We start from the raw sequence: 18,656 nt of genomic DNA, 5'->3' as shown, positions 1-18,656 counted from the left end.
AAGCATGATTAGAAAGCATAGTTTATTAACTATCTAACAAAAATCCAGCAACATGATTTAACTTAGTGGCATTTGAGTAACTAAATAAATGGCCACGGCAGACATTTAAAAGGATAAACTGCCATTGAGCATTTAGTCTGGTCGAGTTGAAGACTGAACATGCTTTATTACAAGTATTCAAGAAGCTGGTCTTGGTGTCATTATGCCTGAACCTGACATATTTAGGTAACGATGTCAGAATCCAAAGAAAGTTCACCAGAAACAAGTGATCCAAAGTGCTTTGCTTAATGACCCAAATCGCTTATCTAGGCAACAGGGAGGGAGTTTCAATTATGAGGCCTCAATACAACATGGTGAAATTGTAACCCAGATCCACTGCTGCTCAGGGTTCCTCTTTCACTTCCATGATTTCCTCTATTCTCGCCAGGACGCTCTCCATCATGTCAAACGTGTGCAGTGCTGAGTGCAGAACCTACAATGACAAGCATGAGATTAAAAATACATTTACATACAAAGTAGGCAGAGATGTATAAATCATGCTAATTCTCAAATGACCCAAAGACAGAAACAATATTTTTTTATACAGATGTATCTAAATGTTTTACCTGAAGCTGCATCTCTGGCGTCATGTTTGGCATCTTCTCGTTCCCGACTGTCAGAGAGCACACTGACTCCTGGGTCTGGGACTCTGCTCAGACAAACAGAAGTTACTATCACATGAAGAAAACATGGATCGAAAGCCAATTCGTTCCCTAAGACGCCAGGGAGCCAAAATAGACACCACAGAAGTAAACTCGGCAAAAAAAGAAATGTCCTCGCATTGTCAACTACGTTTATTTTCAGCAAACTTAACGTGTAAATATTTGTATGAACATAAGTTTTAACTGAACAAGTTTCACAGACGTGGCTATGAGAAATTGAATGTGTCCCTGAATAAAAGGGGGGGGGGGTCAACATCAAAAGTAATAGTATCTGGTGAGGCCACCAGCTGCATTAAGTACTGCAGTGCATCTCCACATGAGCTGCACCAGATTTGCTGTGAAATGTTACCCTACTTTTCCACCAAGGCACCTGCAAGTTCCCGGACATTTCTGGGGGGGGAAATGGCCCTAGCCCTCACCTTCCAATCCAACAGGTCCCAGACGTGCTCAATGGGATTGAGATCCGGGCTCTTTGCTGGCCATGGCCGAACACTGACATTCCTGTCTTACAGGAAATCACGCACAGAATGAGCAATATGGCTGGTGGCATTGTCATTGTCATGCTGGAGTGTCATGTCAGAATGAGCCTGCAGGAAGGGTACCACATGAGGGAAGAGGATGTCTTCCCTGTAACGCACAGCTTTGAGATTGCCTGCGATGATGCTGTGACAAACCGCCCCAGGCCATGACGGACCCTCCACCTCCAAATTGATCCCGCTCCAAGGTACAGGCCTCGGAGTAACGCTCATTCTTTCAACGATAAATGCGAATCCGACCATCACCCCTGGTGAGACAAAACCACAACTTGTCAGTGAAGAGCACTTTTTGGCAGTCCTGTCTGGTCCAGCGACGGTGGGTTTGTGCCCGTAGGCGAGGTTGTTGCCGGTGATGTCTGGTGAGGACCTGCCTTACAACAGGCCTACAAGCCCTCAGTCCAGCCTCTCTCAGCCTATTGCGGACAGTCTGAGCACTGATGGGATTGTGCATTCCTGGTGTAACCCGGGCAGTTGTTGCCATCCTGTACCTGTCCCGCATGTGTGATGTCCGAATGTACCGATCCTGTACAGGTGTTGTTACACGTGGTCTGCCACTGCGAGGACGATCAGCTGTCTGTCCGGTCTTCCTGTAGCGCTGTCTTAGGCGTCTCACAGTAAGGACATTGCAATTTATTGCCCTGTCCACTTCTGCAGTCCTTATGCCTCCTTGCAGCATGCCTAAGGCACATTCACGCAGATGAGCAGGGATCCTGGGCATCTTTCTTTTGGTGTTTTTCAGAGTCAGTAGAAAGGCCTCTTTAGTGTCCTAGTTTTCATAACTGTGACCTTAATTGCCTACCGTCTGTAAGCTGTTAGTGTTTTAAAGACCGTTCCACAGGTACATTGAACAAGCATGGGAAACAGTGTTTAAACCCTTTACAATGAAGGTCTGTGCAGTTATTTGGATTTTTACAAATTATCTTTGAAAGACAGGGTCCTGAAAAAGGGACGTTTCTTTTTTTGCTGAGTTTAGGAAGGTATACCAGCTGGCACCTAGACGAGACTAAGTGGTTGTGTCTCACCTTTAGCATTGGTCTTCTTGCTGTTGTCTTTGGTGTTCTGGAGCTCAGCCTCATAGTGGGCTTTGGACATGTTCAACCCTGTGCGTAGTGGCTTCATGTAGTAGTCCTCAATCTTATACAGCTCAGTCCAGATCCCCGTCTGGACACCAGAGAATGATTAGTGTGTGCATTCAATTAACCCAAAGAAGACCAGGCAATAGTGTAAACATCCTCAGTCATCCTCACTATATCAAAATGTCACTTTTTGTGTTCATAAACATCCCTTCTGCAATACGGATGTGTTGTGGTTGAGGCAGTAGCTACCTGGTTCCTCCACGCTTTGTCTCTGATGAGTAAATAGCGCAGCAGGTTCAGAGACTCCATCACCCTGTCAGAAAGACCAAGGCGTTAAGTCTCACTACACCCTACTACTGCTCACTGGGCTAAACTTGTTTGAATCGATCAATTATTGTAGTGAATATTGCCTGGATGGTGGGTGGAAAACATTGCATCAATCAACTACTGGTAGTTGGGTGTGGAGTGGACTGACCTGTCCAGGTTCTGTAGGAGGTCGGTCTCAGGACCCTGGGGGAGACACAGCACCTGACGCAGGAGAGGGAACAGGTGTGCCCCCATGAACCACTCGTTACCCTTGTCCGGCTGACGAGGAAAGATATGTACATTTACATAGGTAATATAGCACCATTGGTAAAGGTATAGTTCATTTTTTTGAAGTTTTAGCCCAAAAATTTAAAATCATTTACATTTGCAATCCGTGTAAATCTGAAAAGGCGCAAAACCATGAGCGCCGTACCTTAAAGGCAAAGTCGATCTGGTTTTTGATGTTCTTGATGATGTAGCCCTCTACTCCTGCATGGTGACTTGTCTTCAGCATGCACCTAAAACGACGTGAAAAGTTATCAGAAAGGTGTCGGAACAAAAGAGCGGCCATATTGTTCTACAGGGGTGAACTTAACTGGAAGAATTTGTATTTGGCTTCCGTGTCAAATTTATCGATGCTCAACTGCAGCACTTTTAGTCCTTTAATTCTCTGTGAACAGAAAATAACATTTGACCGCTAATGTTAGTAATACAGTGGGGCAAAAAAGTATTTAGTCAGCCACCAATTGTGCAAGTTCTCCCACTTAAAAAGATGAGAGAGGCCTGTAATTTTCATCATAGGTACACTTCAACTATGACAGACAAAATGAGAAGAAAAATCCAGAAAATCACATTGTAGGATTTTTTATGAATTTATTTGCAAATTATAGTGGAAAATAAGTATTTGGTCAATAACAAAGGTTTCTCTCAATACTTTGTTATATACCCTTTGTTGGCAATGACAGAGGTCAAACGTTTTCTGTAAGTCTTCACAAGGTTTTCACACACTGTTGCTGGTATTTTGGCCCATTCCTCCATGCAGATCTCCTCTAGAGCAGTGATGTTTTGGGGCTGTTGCTGGGCAACATGGACTTTCAACTCCCTCCAAAGATTTTCTATGGGGTTGAGATCTGGAGACTGGCTAGGCCACTCCAGGACCTTGAAATGCTTCTTACGAAGCCACTCCTTCGTTGCCCGGGCGGTGTGTTTGGGATCATTGTCATGCTCAAAGATCCAGCCACGTTTCATCTTCAATGCCCTTGCTGATGGTAGGCTTTGTTACTTTGGTCCCAGCTCTCTGCAGGTCATTCACTAGGTCCCCCAGTGTGGTTCTAGGATTTTTGCTCACCGTTCTTGTGATCATTTTGACCACACGGGGTGAGATCTTGCGTGGAGCCCCAGATTGAGGGATATTATCAGTGGCCTTGTATGTCTTCCATTTCCTAATAATTGCTCCCACAGCTGATTTCTTCAAACCAAGCTGCTTAACTATTGCAGATTCAGTCTTCCCAGCCTGGTGCAGGTCTACAATTTTGTTTCTGGTGTCCTTTGACAGCTCTTTGGTCTTGGCCATAGTGGAGTTTGGAGTGTGACTGTTTGAGGTTGTGGACAGGTGTCTTTTATACTGATAACAAGTTCAAACAGGTGCCATTAATACAGGTAATGAGTGGAGGACAGAGGAGCCTCTTAAAGAAGAAGTTACAGGTCTGTGAGAGCCAGAAATCTTGCTTGTTTGTAGGTGACCAAATACTTATTTTCCACCATAATTTGCAAATAAATTCATTTAAAAAATCCTACAATGTGATTTTCTGGATGTTTTTTTCTCATTTTGTCTGTCATAGTTGAAGTGTACCTACGATGAAAATTACAGGGCTCTCATCTTTTTAAGTGGGAGAACTTGCACAATTGGTGGCTGACTAAATACTTTTTTGCCCCACTGTATATATATGTGTTATAAATCCAACCTCCAGAGGACAAAGTAGTCATAGTATATGTATACAGGTTACTTACCAAATGCTGAATTGGACACAATGTCATGACTTTCACCAAGTTCTAAAATGTAAAGGAAGGATAAAATGTCATTGTGATTCACACAGTGAGATGGGATGAAGCAATTCCTCTCTACTGATTGATAAAACACAAACTATCGCAAGTATTTGCGGCATTACATCAATATTGGATGTTTTGTTTTACCTGAGGGACACTGAAGAAAGATTTGAGCTCCATTAGCTGGACTGGGAGACTGTTGTCCTCAACCCTAACCAGGCTCTTTTCATACAGGTCCTTAGGAAAGGACAAACAAGCAATTAAGAGTTGTAGAAAGTCAATGAGAAAGTTTTACTTGTACAGAATTGCTAGTCTTCCGACTTTTAAACAGAGGGTCCTTACCAGTCCTTTCTGCAGTCTGGATTCTTCCGTTCTGGGTAGGGGGGGGGGCACCAAATATATTGTTTGGATTTAGACACACAATCAAAACCAATTTTCAATACTTTACAGAAGTCTATAAAATGCTATACTTTGTCATTTACATAAATTGGAAAAGAAAGTCAAAAGTAAATGAATATGTACCTGCTCAAGAAGAGGTTGATATATTCCATATTACACTGAAGAATAAACACTGAGCTGAAAGAAGAAAAGAGTGTTAGGACAATCAACACTGTTTTAGCACTTACATTAAGAGCCAACCAACCCCAATACCACCGAGGCATACAATACAAATTGAATAAAAAACTTCTTAGCCAGGTGCAAACAGTACTTTCAGAGTAATATGAACTGAAAACACACAGTCTTTATTCCCTACCTGAAGACTGTGGGGAAAGTATCCATGGCAATGTGCTGTACGAACAGCAGGTAGGCCAGGCAGGCCAGAGACTCTTTGGGGTAGCACACCTCTTCCTCCAGGAACCCAGGCACCTCTCTCCTCCTCAGCAGGCTGTGAGACAGTAGGTCAGGGAGGGACTCCCCGATGTCTGACAGGATGCCCTGCAAAACACACACACACACAGGAGGAGCAGGGTTAACCTAAGTATAGAGAGGGTTAGCCCTTTATTAGTTAGTTACCCCTATACAGGATGAAGTTTCACCTAGCTGTATGAGAACTCAGGTAGCCTAGCGGTTAAGAGCATTGAGTCAGTAACCGAAAGGTCACTGGATCGAATCCCCAAGCCGACTAGGTAAAAATAAATCTGTTGATGTGACCTTGAGCAAGGCACTTAACTCTGATTGCTCCTGTAAGTCCAGAGCGTCTGCAAAATGACTAATGTAAACACTTAAATGGAAGTGAAATATAATCTTCATGAATAGTATAAAAAGAGCTAGCCTGTTGCCAGAGCTGCTTGTGCTGTATTAACAGTCTCCTATAGTCGTTGTCAATGCCCATAGGATTTAGATATACAACACAAACAGATCTGGAACCAGGCTAGCTCTAGGAGCAATGGTCACAATCTGAGCAGGCATCTTACCAGAATCTCTGTGGCAAAGTTCCTGAGGGGAGATTCTGCTAGGGTTTCAGGATCCTTCAGCTGCACCTCCAGAAGAGGCTCACAAAGACTCTTCATACTGCTAGGGTGACAACACACACACACACACACACACTCTATACACACGTTATAGACACACTCTATTCATGCACCTAGACACTTAATGCACCGTACTTTAACGTTGGAGCTCGGAGCCAAAGATTTCACTGTACCCTGCAATCACACCTGCAACCCTGTACATGTGACTATTAAACAATCAGAATCCAATTCTCATCTGCTAAGCTACAGTATGATGGTGTATTGTATCTGTCCCTATGTAAAAAAAAAAAATACAAATTAAAAAAATACACATGCTAACTCAATAACTCCCCAATAAAACATGTAGACCTACAACTTGAGCAGCTCAGTCCTCAGCTCATCCTCTTTGGGCGTCCTGCTCTGCTTGGCCTCCTCCACGAAGGGCCTGACAAAGACCAGCAGGGCCGAGCAGCAGCGGCACAGGCTGAACACGTCGTCCTCCTCCTGCTCCTTGGTCTGGGGCACGGGCAGCCTGGCCACCTGGTCCAGCAGAGTGGAGAGAGCCATGCCCACCGAGGAGGCCTTCCGGCTGCCCAGCCGCAACAATACTGAGGGGGAGGGTGGAGACAGTAAGGGAGAGGTTCAGTGTGGGGGAAAGGGTGGGAGTAGAGGAAGTGGGTGGGAAGGTGGTAAGAGAGTGGATAGGTGATAAGGGGTGTGTAGATTGAGAGAGTGGTAGCAGAGAGTAGGCATTAAGGCATGGGAAAGGGATACAGAAACTTCTTAATGGTCAAGAATGTCAAACAATATTGAGGGTTTTCCATTCAGCGGTGGAAAGGTGTTCCTCACCTTTCTGTAGTGGCTGCAGCAGGAGGATGACGGTCTCTGCGATGGAGTCAGGGTGAGCCTCCTCAACCTGCTCCAGCAAGCCAACCAGTAGCTCCTTGGGACTGCAAACCTGACCAATCACACACAAGAATATAGGGTTCCTTTTTCTGTGTCAATGCACTTCCGTGTCTGGACATGCAAACATGTAGCCTAATCTCAGATCTGTTTGTAATATCTTGCCAACTCCTATGGCGATCTGGGGCCAGACTAGCAAACATTTACATTTTATAACCAAAACAACAATATGGCTGCGTTTAGACAGGCAGCCCATTTCAATCAGATCAGCTCGGAAAAAGAGCTTATGTGAAAAGTTCTGATATGATTGGTCAAAACGCAGAGTATTAGACCTGTAATAACGTATAATAATTAGAACATGTCAACAGACCTCCAGCAGGTGTGTGAGGATGACGAGGCAGTGAGGAGGAAGATTATTTTCCTCCTTCTTCAGCAGAATCTGAACCAGAGGACCCAGCAGGTTCCAGCCCATACATTTCACTATGTTCTACAGAAAAACAGGGGGAGAAGTAGTATTACTTCACTATGTAATAACTAACATATACCATCATTATGACCCAGAGGTTTTCCTGGTCAGATCATGTGGTTAGGAAAACCTCAGGTTCCAACCATACATCCCTATAAAAGTACATATATAGGCTACTTTAAGAGAGAGAGCCTTTCAGCTGAGAAGCAGCACACCACATCCAAATGACCATCTGTTGATGTGCAAGGCACTTCACCCTAATTTGCTCCCTGGGCGCCGTACTACTATGACTGACCCTGTAAAACAACACAGCGAGCGACTCTTTTTCAACACATTTCACTGCACCTATCCAGTGTATATGTGATAATACAACTTGTATTTATTTTTTACTATACACTTGGTATAGATGTCTGGTACAATCTTTAGTTCACCTTATTTTCCTCATCTAGGACGATACTCAGAACCTGAGCACTCTCTCCATCCTCTAGACAGGTACGTCCAGCTATCTGGAACACGGAATAATCCTCAGTCGTATAGTTGTCATCCTGGATGGCTTGCTGCATGAGAAAGGGGTAGAGAAAAAGAGAGAGAGGGAAAGGGGGGTTGGTAGGTCTGTCCTTTACTAACCTTGTCCCCAAGCTACTGCGCACATGCTATACTAAGCATCTGAGCTTTGGGAGGACGCCTGGGTGAGCGAGACCAGCTTGGGGAGGACGCCTGGGTGAGCGAGACCAGCTTGGGGAGGACGCCTGGGTGAGCGAGACCAGCTTGGGGAGGACGCCTGGGTGAGCGAGACCAGCTTGGGGAGGACGCCTGGGTGAGCGAGACCAGCTTGGGGAGGACGCCTGGGTGAGCGAGACCAGATTGGGGAGGACGCCTGGGTGAGCGAGACCAGATTGGGGAGGACGCCTGGTGAGCGAGACCAGCTTGGGGAGGACGCCTGGTGAGCGAGACCAGCTTGGGGAGGACGCCTGGTGAGCGAGACCAGCTTGGGGAGGACGTCTGGTGAGCGAGACCAGCTTGGGGAGGACGTCTGGTGAGCGAGACCAGCTTGGGGAGGACGTCTGGTGAGCGAGACCAGCTTGGGGAGGACGTCTGGTGAGCGAGACCAGCTTGGGGAGGACGTCTGGTGAACTCAGTTGTCATAGGGACACGTGTCAAACTCATTCCATGCAGGGCTGAGTGTCTGTGTGTTGCTCCTCCCTTGTACTTGATTGATACATTAAAGGTCACTAATTAATTTGGTACTCTCCTCGCCTGGTTGTCTAGGTCTTAATTGAAAGGAAAAAACAAAAACCAGCAGACACTAAGCCCGAAATGGAATTTCACACCCCTGTCTTATGTGTACTCTTATAACTTACACATCTCTGGACGACATCACTCAGTTGTTCTAGAGCCATCCTCGTTGTCTCGGCTGTTCTCCAACAGAGGGTATCTCTTCACTAAACACTCCTGTGAGGGGGAAAAAATGTGTGTTCAGTAGTACGGGTTATTAAATAACACGCTTCGAATGCAGTCATCACAGTTTTGTTTTATGTATGAAACCGTGGCACACAAAACAGAGAGTCAAGGCAAAGTAGGACTATTTAGCATGCACCAGCTGATTTGCTGTGAGTGAGTGGCACACATAATGGATGTAACGTCAGAAATGTATCTTGGTTTAACTCCATCATTAGTGATTTGATAAAACTGTATTTTGTTTGTTTATACTAGTGGCGTAGCTAGCCTTGTCTAAAACGCACATGATTAGGAAATAAGCAAGAACGGAATAGTCAAATCACTTCATTATTGTGGCTGCTTTGCCTTGAGGCGAGAAATCGAGGTAACAATAGACTCTAAGTGTAATCGTTTCATAAAGCTACATAGGATCTACAGCTTAATTTCCAAGATAAAGAATATAAGGCCATAGTTAAAGTATTAATCGGTTTAATTTATTAGAGGAATTGCTACTTACATGTCAATTATCGGAGACACTGTCAGTCGCGTGGATTCGGAAGTGTTTCGGCAGCGTTGACCCTGATGCATTGCCGTAGATGTAATACGTCACAGGTCAAAGTTGAAATTAGTACAAAACATTGGACCAGCATGAAGAAGGAGCAATGTAAAAGGTTTCGTTTTTATAAGGCATCATCAGACCGGTATTAACATTGTGTTTGGATATTGTTGGGTCTCTGTAGGTCCTCAAAAAGTAATGAAAATGGAGATATCAATCTTGCAGCTACAGTTGTGTTTACATATAGTTAGCTAACATGTTTCATAGCTAACCATACAACGTTAGCCTTTAATACTTAATTACAGTATAAGTTACAGCTAACTGTCTTATTACGTTCTGTCATGAGCACGGACACCTAATGTCACTTATTCGACAGATGGGAAGAGCGACAAAGCACAGACCTCTGCAGAGGAAGCAAGAATGTATTTTCACCCCCTGGAGAAGAGACCTCTGCAGTTGGTAGAGAGTCTCTTGGAGGATAGCGTACTGGAGGACTTCCTGGTTGACTGTGTGAGTACCATAAAGATTGAGGTCTAGAAATACACTGATCCAAATACAAGATTGCTCTTTTTATCTGTGGTTGGTGGCTAAGATGGTGACATGCGGATTTGGAACGGTTCCACTTTTGAGTATTAGAAGAGGATCTATGACCTCATGGAAAGATTTTACAGTTTCTGTCAATAGATATCAGTTGATCGAGGAGCACCACATCGCTATTTCAGGTAGTGTGGGGTATCTGTCATGTATTCATGATGTTGTCCTTGATTTGCAGGAAAGCTTGATCACTTCTGCCAATTACAAAGACAGTTGAGGAGAGATCTATTGTGAAGCTGTGTGGCTATCCTGTCTGTTCAAATAAACTGGGCTAGGTAACGTTTCATTTATTTATAAAAGGCCTCCCTTTTTTACTTGCCTTTGAGTAAATAGTGTTTTGTCAAAACCAACTCATTCTGATATGTATTTTCATAGGTCCCCACTCAACAGTTAAACATTTCCACCAACACCAATAAAGTCAATGACATTACAGAACGCAAGGTCAGTGTACAGAATCAGATATTCTGTTGTGTTATGACCAGCACCATTTAAGAACGTGACTGATGTAAGACTGAAACAATGCCCTTTTCGTCTCTGACCTAGTCCTTCTGCAGTAATTCTGCTACAAAGCCTCCAAGTCATTTGAGCTGCAGATTTCAAAGAGCCATCTATGATTGAGGCAGCACGAGAGGTAATTATGTTCCGTTTCACGTTACATTGAGTCATGGTTAACCGCAGATATAGCCGTGCTCAGGTAGGCCACCATTTTCCTTTAGGTCCAGATATGACCTAAATGTTGACTCTCCTCCTCTTATGACCATGTTTTTCCTCTTTTTGTTTGCAACCCCCCAGATGTAAACTTAATGAATAAAGGAGATTGGTATGTACATTCGTTTTTTTTTATTTTTACAATTTCATATAGTCTCGATTAATTGATAAGATGTGTAGCTATCATTCAACTGATTTATAAGGGTTGGAGGGATGGATCCATTTATCAATCATTATGGCATAATAACTAAATAATTCACAGACTGTATACATCAAATTAAATTATAGATCCATTGATTTATTGATTGATTGGTGGCTTGACTGACTGACTTCCCCCTGATTCCCTCTGTCTGTCTGTAGCGGTAGCACTGGAGAGGAGGAGAGGCTGACTGAGGTGTTTCAGAGAGGAGGATGTGAGGAACCTTCCCCTGTACTCTGTGGCCCCAGAGAACCCCAGATGATCCCGTACAGCCGGTCACAGCGACACAGAACAGCACTTTGTTTCCAGCGTAGTCTCCCAGCAACAGTTACCCAGGGTGCACTGGGGCAGTCTGCCCAAGCACACCAACGAAGGTGAGGGGGGGAGGGGAGGGAACGAGAAGAGGGAGAGAAGGTCGGGAGGGAAGGACACAAAGATGCCAAAACAAACAAACAAGGCTGAAGACAAGAAAGAGGAGAATACAGAAGAATCACAGAAAGAACCAACAAAGACAATCAATGACATAGGTGGACCCCAACAACACACAACAGGTACAAACCACCCCAGTGAGCAGTAGCCTTTCCTGGAAGAGAGAGGCTCACCAGAGGGCCGGTCTATGGAGGATGCCGCAGCACTACTGAGCCAAGTCACAATGCAGGATAGAGATCCAGTCACGGTTACATCTTCTGTACTAACAACCGTCAACACAGTGCGTGTACAGAATCAAGATCCAGCTCCAACTCCCAACCCTCAGTGGGACTCAACCCCAGCACAGCCCACCCAGCCGGGCCTCAGGATCACCCAGGTGGGCATGAGCAGGAGGGGGGCCCAGGGGCTCCTCAAGGGCCACGAAACTACTCCAAAACCTGGCTCGGTCTGACTGAACCTTCTAGAAGTCCTATGGAGTTCCTTCGACGAATGGTGGACTGAGGAGACTATGAAGTTCCTATATGGCCCAGACCACTTTAATAAAACAACAGTAGAAACGAAGAAGAAAAAGGAGGAGGAGGAAGAAGAACTGGATGAAGATAAGCTGGAGGATGTTGTAGAAGGGGTTGGGGATGGAGGGGACGGCGGGTCCCCAGAGGGTCAGGGAGTTCTACAAAGGGGAGCCCACTGGGTGTCAGGGAAATGGGCCCTGAGACTCAGAGGTGAGTGGGGGATAAGTGTAGTGTAGTAACCGTCAGTGTCCAGATGGGGGCACTATGTATAAGCATTGGAGATGTTAAGTGTGATGATGATGATGGTCTTGTTTTTGAGGTTGGCTTTTACCATGAATATGTTTTTTTGTCTCACTTCACTTCTTTCCCTCACTCTGTGTCTCCTCTCCTTTCCCATCTATGCTCTCTCTCCTTTCACACTCTTTCTCCTGTTTCACGCTCTTTCTCTCATGCTCTCTCTCCACCCCACCCCCCCACCCAGGACCAGGGTGGTTGGTTGATTCCCATGCCTAGCACCTCATACAGAAACACATAATGGTTGAGAAGCTCACTAGAGGGTGTGTGTGTCTGTATGAAAATGCTGCTACGGTTTTCAAAGTTCAAAAAACTGTTTTATGCAATGGAAATGTGGTCACTGATGTGCTGATAGTTGACAACCAGCAATATTACAGAAGCATTGGTAAGTACTAGCTCGGTCTTGTTGAACTTCGCATCTCAGCAACTTAAGAAATTAAATCAAGTTCTGTGTATATGTGTGTGTATTTATATGTCCGGTTTTCCTCATCTGGGGAAACGTCTCACCATGACTGACATCTCCAGTGACCACATCAGCCTGGTCAGGACCTTCAGGTCAGTGCCAATGTCAACTCTGAGAGTTAAAGGGCCAATCCTTAATTGAAACAATAAAAAATGCCTCCCCACCTCTGTTTTGGTAAAAAGCTGAAGGATGGGCCTGGAGAAATGTAACTCTTCTCAAATTCATAGACAGAGCTATGGATGCAAGGCCTGAGCGTCCTAGATTAGAGTTTCAAGCATGTTTTGAGGCAATACAGTGTTTGTTTATATTTGAAATCTAATTGTATTGGTCGCATACACATATTTAGCAGATGCTACTGAAGATGTAGCTAAATGCTTGTTTACTAACATTGGAGTGAAACAAGCTTATATTTTGGGTTCTGATGGGGTATGACATTTGAACTTAGCTAATAAAGCAATTTCTAAGTTATATTCTTCAAGAATCAATGGGTATGTATCATTAATTTATAAGTACAAAAATGGATGTATTACACCGCAGACTGCTGTTTTAACACACCATTTCCTACTACAGTGTCCAATACTGTCTGGGAGAGAAACTGGACATTTTACACTCTTATTTCAGTCAATATTTACCTGGTCCCGTAGTCATAAACCATCTTATCTGAAGTGCTGATCTAGAATCAGTATTGGCTTTTTGATCATAGTGAATAAGATTACATGGACGGGAGACGAGGACACACATGATCCTAGATCAGAACTACTACTCTGAGATACTATGAATACATGCTCTGGTATTTATGGAGAAGTTATGTGGCGACAAGGCTTCCACGAACTGAGTGAACTTTTCAGGGTAGCCCCAAACTGCCAGAGGTGAACTCTGTTCCTGTCATGGGCACTAACTGGGCTGTGATTGGCTGATAGAGGTGCAGTCAACAGGAAGTAGTGATTGGCAGAGTGCTATTGACTTCCTGTAGCTCTGATTTAAAAGTGAGGCACTTGAGTCACACCTTCAGCAAGAGGCCTGTTTCCAGGAATTATCTGCTAGCTACTAAGGCCTGCTGGAACAGCAGCCAGACATTACACTGCAAACTGTCAAATAAAAACCTATAATTGTTCAATCTATATGATGAGGTGTCTCTGATATGGTTGGACATTAGGCTAATATGATTTAGAGATTTTCAGTGCCAAGTTGAAGCAAAGGACAGAGACTGTTGTGTTTTCTCTTTCATGGAAAATCAGCAATGTCTGGCCTGGTGGCAGTGCAATGTCTGGCCTGGTGGCAGTGCAATGTCTGGCCTGGTGGCAGTGCAATGTCAGGCCTGGTGGCAGTGCAATGTCTGGCCTGGTGGCAGTGCAATGTCTGGCCTGGTGGCAGTGCAATGTCTGGCCTGGTGGCAGTGCAATGTCTGGCCTGGTGGCAGTGCATAGTCTGGCCTGGTGGCAGTGCAATGTCTGGCCTGGTGGCAGTGCAATGTCTGGCCTGGTGGCAGTGCAATGTCTGGCCTGGTGGCAGTGCAATGTCTGGCCTGGTGGCAGTGCAATGTCTGGCCTGGTGGCAGTGCAATGTCTGGCCTGGTGGCAGTGCGATGTCAGGCCTGGTGGCAGTGCGATGTCAGGCCTGGTGGCAGTGCGATGTCAGGCCTGGTGGCAGTGCGATGTCCAGCCTGGTGGCAGTGCGATATCAGACCTGTGCCATTTTTTTACTATACAGTGTCTTTTTTTCCATGGCAGGTTCACAAACACCAACATTATCCACAAAGGCCCAGAGGGGACCATGATCGTTATGGTGCTCCTCAATCTGTAAGTGTGTGTGTGTGTGTGTGTGTGTGTGTGTTTGTGTGTGTGTGTCATGTGCTGTTGCAGGAACAGCTGGAGAGCCTGTGCTTCAGTAGGATCCGTCAGGGATCAGCAGAGGAAATCAGAGAACATTGTTTTACCTGGGGGAACACCCTCTCAACAAACTTAACCTCGTGATTTATCTCTACTTGTGTGTATCCAGGGTGCACTGCAGTGTGTGTGTGTGCACACGTGTGTGTGTGTGTGTGTGTGTGTGTGTGTGTGTGTGTGTGTGTGTGTGTGTTCTTTTGGATGCTCTCTTTGGTACATTTTAAACATCAAAAAAGTGAATGCCAACCTGTTAAAATTCATGATTTCATTAAGATATGCATAGAATTAGAAATTGTATATTCATTGTTATGAAAAATGCATATACATAACCACAGGCACAGCAACTCAAAGGTTTCCTTATGTTTTATGTTGCCCTGTGAAATATCCAGTGGTGTGTGTGTGTGTGTGTGGCATCTCCAATCTGCATTGTGTGCTTGCCCTTGCATTGTTTGACCTGTGCCAGATGGCGTGTGTGTGGTGTGTGTGTGCACTACTTCCCCAGGCAGGTCGGTGGCAGGGCGTGAGCCTAGCAGGCGCTGTGTGGGACAGTTCCGTGCTGCTCCCGTCTGTGTACACACAGACGCCTCTCGGGCCTTATCTCCTCCACCTGATTACCCCCCCAACCCTCTCTAGATCCGTGATGCAGCAGCCCGGGGCGACACACACGCCCTGGGAAACATTCCATTTGGTCCCTAACTGATCCACTGTGTACACCACCCCAGAGAGGAAACCAGAGACATAACTTCAGCTCTGATTTATAGCTGTCTAAATAAATGGGAGATGACGCTTTCTTGAGCTGATATCACCTTATCAAGGCTACAGATGTTGTCTTCATCCAATCTGATAAGTAGATGGTAAAGAACATGCCTTATTGAGTGAGGTGCTCAACAAATAATTGAACGTTGTACCTGGCTGTTGGCTGCAGTATGGTTTCAACTAACTCAAAATGTCTCGTATTTAGTCCTGCTCATAATGTTTATTATAAGAAATGATAAATTAGTCTTATGACAAGTCTTACATTGCATTATAAGCACATCATAAAGCATACATACTTATCTGAAGTGTTATCTTTTTTTTTTTTTTTTTTAACTTACTAACAATATATCTGCAGGACCACAGAACAGCACCAAGCCATTAGCATTTGAGTCAACTATCCAACTATCCATCTCATGAATAATTTGCAGTTGAGGCCTACCTACTGCATGGCAGCTGTGTAATTAGTCAGGCCTCTGTTGTTGTTGTTAGGTGAATCATGTGAATAATGGATGGGCCTCATGCAACACTAGACCCAGGTAGCAGCATTGCTCCAGGAGACATACTCACTGTGCTCCTGTATTCCTAAAACGTATTTACCAGCCCTCTGGTTAGCCTATTTCCGAGATACTTTTCCCATCACCAAAGGCAAATATATAATCTGGAATGCCTTACCCATCCCTACTGACTATACAAAATAAAGTGTTCCCTTAAACACACAGCTTTGTAAACTTTACAAACATGTGCATTGTGCTGCTGAGGAGATTAGTCATATTGCCACCCAGAAATCATATACATATTTACAATAGATGCCTGCGGAGATCTGCATGTCACGTGGGGGGCGATGAAACAACAGAAGCACGTTTATTTTCAATGACAGAGCGAAATGGGCGGTACCGTTGGGCAATAAGAACGTGGGCTAGTGACTTGAAAAGGGCGGGACCAAAGTTGGGGAATGTGGAACTTTATGCAAATACTCAGCGACATCTCGTTACTGTTGGCCAATCGAAGCTCATTAGTTTCCAGCCCCTTCTGGATTGTCTGTTGATACCTAGTCTGCTTGCTACCACCAAAGGTAATTTACTATTGAGCCGACAGATGTATCATTTATGGAATGCGGTCTCAGCAAACGTGGGAACATTGCCTTTAATGTTTTTATTATTTAACCTTTGTTTAACTAGGCAAGTCAGTTAAGAACAAATTATTATTTACAATAACGGCCTACCCCGGCCAAACCCTAACCCGGACGAGGCTGGGCCAATTGTGTGCCGCCCTATGGGACTCCCAATCACGGCCAGTTGTGATACAGCCTGGAATCGAACCGCGGTCTGTAGTGACGCCTCTAGACCGCTGCGCCACTCGAGAGCTTAAGAGAGATCACTTTAAAGTCATTTGCCTTGTTGCAAAAGTTGACCCATCACTTTAGAGTGGATTGCAGTCAAGAAGATTCAGTTGAAATTTAGACCGCTGTGCCACTCGGGAGCCCAAAGGGTGCATAGCCGACAAGGTGCGATCTGCTAGAATCCAGGGGGGAATCCTATGAAGCAAGCTAGATCTACTCAGGGTTTTCTAAAGCTAATCAGCTTCAATTTAGCTTCGCATTTCATAGGCTTCGCCCGTACTATGACGGTGGATATTGCTCCTCCGTCTGCTGCTAACTCTAGCAGGCTTGTAACTACGCGTGCATGTATAGCACATGGTTAGTCGGACGATAAAACTCTTCAGTGACTTAATACTGAAACGTCAATATATGGGCGAGTAAGTGCCACATTTTCATTTGTGCTGAAATCAAAATTAAATCATATTTTTCTTGCAAATTCAGCAAGCTATGGCGTGAAATAGGATTTTCGAAGTGCCTTCTGTATTTTATGATTGTTAATGCCGACTTTGGTTTGCTTTGGTGTGCTTATCAATGCACAAACACATTTCCCACCACTCTGGTCGATAAAATAATTGTATTAAGTCATACAAAAGTGTTACTGTGCGTGAAGTTTAAAATGCTTTGTGTCATTACTAAATGGGTAATGTGATATATTTTAACATTTTTATTTTTTAACACAGACATTTTAATAAAATATTTAATCAGTTGTCTTCCTCAAATGAAGGAGGGAATCTGATTTCATTGGTCCTCAACTCGTGGCTCAGTCATTTCATTCAGGGTAAGTGGCATTGGCCGTGAGTTGCTCTTCCCTGGAGCAGGTTATAGTTCTGATGGATTCGTTGCATATAAATTTACCAGGCTTAAAAGGTGAGCCACTTTTGAATGACGGTTATCCCGAGTTGAACTCAAGAGTTGACCAAAGTTACCTCGCTAACTCCTCAAACCTGCTTTGTAGGATAACCCTTGGTTTTTCCTGACCATGTTGTGTTTGTGTGTGGCAGGTTATCAGTGGTGTACGGGAGGCCCTGAAGAGCCCGACCTCAGTCGAATACCTCTCTATTCTGATGTAGCAGCTGTCACTTCAGGACCTACAGAGCCTAGTCTAGCTACTCACAACCATAGCCATCCAGTATCCTCTACTATATACTACTTTCTTTACTGTTACAGCCAAATCTTTACATGTTTCCTATCAGAACGGCAAGGGCTGGAGGTAATCGCGCTTCTGATATCGTTGATTTACTTTTATTTGAAATCACTATTGGAGAACCTTGCCTTGCCTTTTTTGTATTACTATGGTTTGGTTGATTTTTCAGTTTTATTGATACAACTATTGAGAATTGAGAGAAATTACTTTTCATCTTCTCTCAGGATATGGACAGTGCTTGTTGAGGCTTTAGTGCTCTGAAATGAAGACGGTAATTTCCAAGAAGATTGTGCAGATGTACTGTATCATCGAATAGGCTTGTTATTACACAGGTGCATAGTGTACAGCTTCATGGCGGAAATGTATAGTCGTATTATGTCTCTCCTAATTTTCAAACAAACACTGATATACTGAATCTGATGATACTGTAAATGTCTAAATCAAATCTTCAAAGTTACAAGCCTCCCAATGTTTAACCCCATGCTTCTATAAAACCAAATAAATCACACTCAGGTTTTCCACTGTGTATAAAAATGTCATGTGATCGACTATATTGCCATGCTGGAAGAGGATGGTGCAATAAATGTGTCGCTGTTTATCCCGGGTTCCTTCACGGGAAGTTTATGGTGTTGTAATCTCGTTTGTTCCAAGTGTGACAAGAAAGTTGTGTCTGAAAATATTTGTTTTGGACCAGGTGGCTCGCGCGAATTGAAACATTATCTGAGGAGCATTTTGGAGGGGATAAAAATATTTTATCGTGATTCTTTATGGATATTTTGTGTATTTTATTATTCAAACATTTTAGGACGATACGG

General features: G+C 44.3%; 1 protein-coding gene and 1 long non-coding RNA gene across 5 annotated transcripts; one reads left to right on the top strand and one right to left on the bottom strand.

Moving 5' to 3' along the window:
* Positions 1 to 3: 3 nt before the first annotated feature.
* glmna (glomulin, FKBP associated protein a) lies at positions 4 to 9,559 on the bottom strand. Of its 2 annotated transcripts, none has more exons than XM_024391939.2 (19): positions 9,440 to 9,559; positions 8,847 to 8,937; positions 7,917 to 8,042; positions 7,390 to 7,506; positions 6,966 to 7,074; positions 6,490 to 6,724; positions 6,081 to 6,180; positions 5,420 to 5,601; positions 5,188 to 5,241; positions 5,008 to 5,038; positions 4,813 to 4,902; positions 4,630 to 4,671; positions 3,216 to 3,289; positions 3,053 to 3,137; positions 2,789 to 2,898; positions 2,563 to 2,626; positions 2,260 to 2,398; positions 606 to 688; positions 4 to 472 (listed from the first exon to the last, which is right to left on the bottom strand). In XM_024391939.2, exons 2-19 carry the CDS (start codon positions 8,883 to 8,885, stop codon positions 383 to 385), a joined length of 1,770 nt encoding a protein of 589 aa, XP_024247707.1. In that variant the 5' UTR covers positions 8,886 to 8,937; positions 9,440 to 9,559; the 3' UTR covers positions 4 to 382. The 2 variants fall into 2 exon arrangements, with proteins under 2 accessions (XP_024247707.1, XP_024247708.1); XM_024391940.2 differs by having other exon boundaries at positions 6,081 to 6,177.
* On the top strand, positions 9,526 to 15,382 carry LOC112227100. Of its 3 annotated transcripts, none has more exons than XR_002949819.2 (7): positions 9,526 to 9,593; positions 9,855 to 9,988; positions 10,251 to 10,347; positions 10,448 to 10,513; positions 10,616 to 10,703; positions 10,865 to 10,892; positions 11,141 to 15,382. It is a non-coding gene; the product is annotated as an uncharacterized LOC112227100 (long non-coding RNA). The 3 variants fall into 3 exon arrangements; XR_002949818.2 differs by having other exon boundaries at positions 9,538 to 9,623; XR_002949820.2 differs by having other exon boundaries at positions 9,575 to 9,673.
* The last annotated feature ends 3,274 nt before the right edge of the window (positions 15,383 to 18,656 follow it).

This window comes from Oncorhynchus tshawytscha, linkage group LG28, assembly GCF_018296145.1.
Source record: "Oncorhynchus tshawytscha isolate Ot180627B linkage group LG28, Otsh_v2.0, whole genome shotgun sequence".
Lineage (NCBI taxonomy): Eukaryota > Metazoa > Chordata > Actinopteri > Salmoniformes > Salmonidae > Oncorhynchus > Oncorhynchus tshawytscha.
Note: the sequence above shows the minus strand (reverse complement) of the source record. Positions and strands in the feature narration are given on the sequence as shown.

Bases quoted from the DNA above. Each gene is read 5' to 3' on its own strand.
- glmna (XM_024391939.2), bottom strand. From the start codon at position 8,885: ATGGCTCTAGAACAACTGAGTGATGTCGTCCAGAGATGT. The intron at 5,039-5,187 runs GTACATATTCAT...CCCCCTACCCAG, and splicing joins ATCAACCTCTTCTTGAGCAG to AACGGAAGAATCCAGACTGC. The intron at 4,672-4,812 runs GTAAAACAAAAC...TTTACATTTTAG, and splicing joins CTTTCTTCAGTGTCCCTCAG to AACTTGGTGAAAGTCATGAC.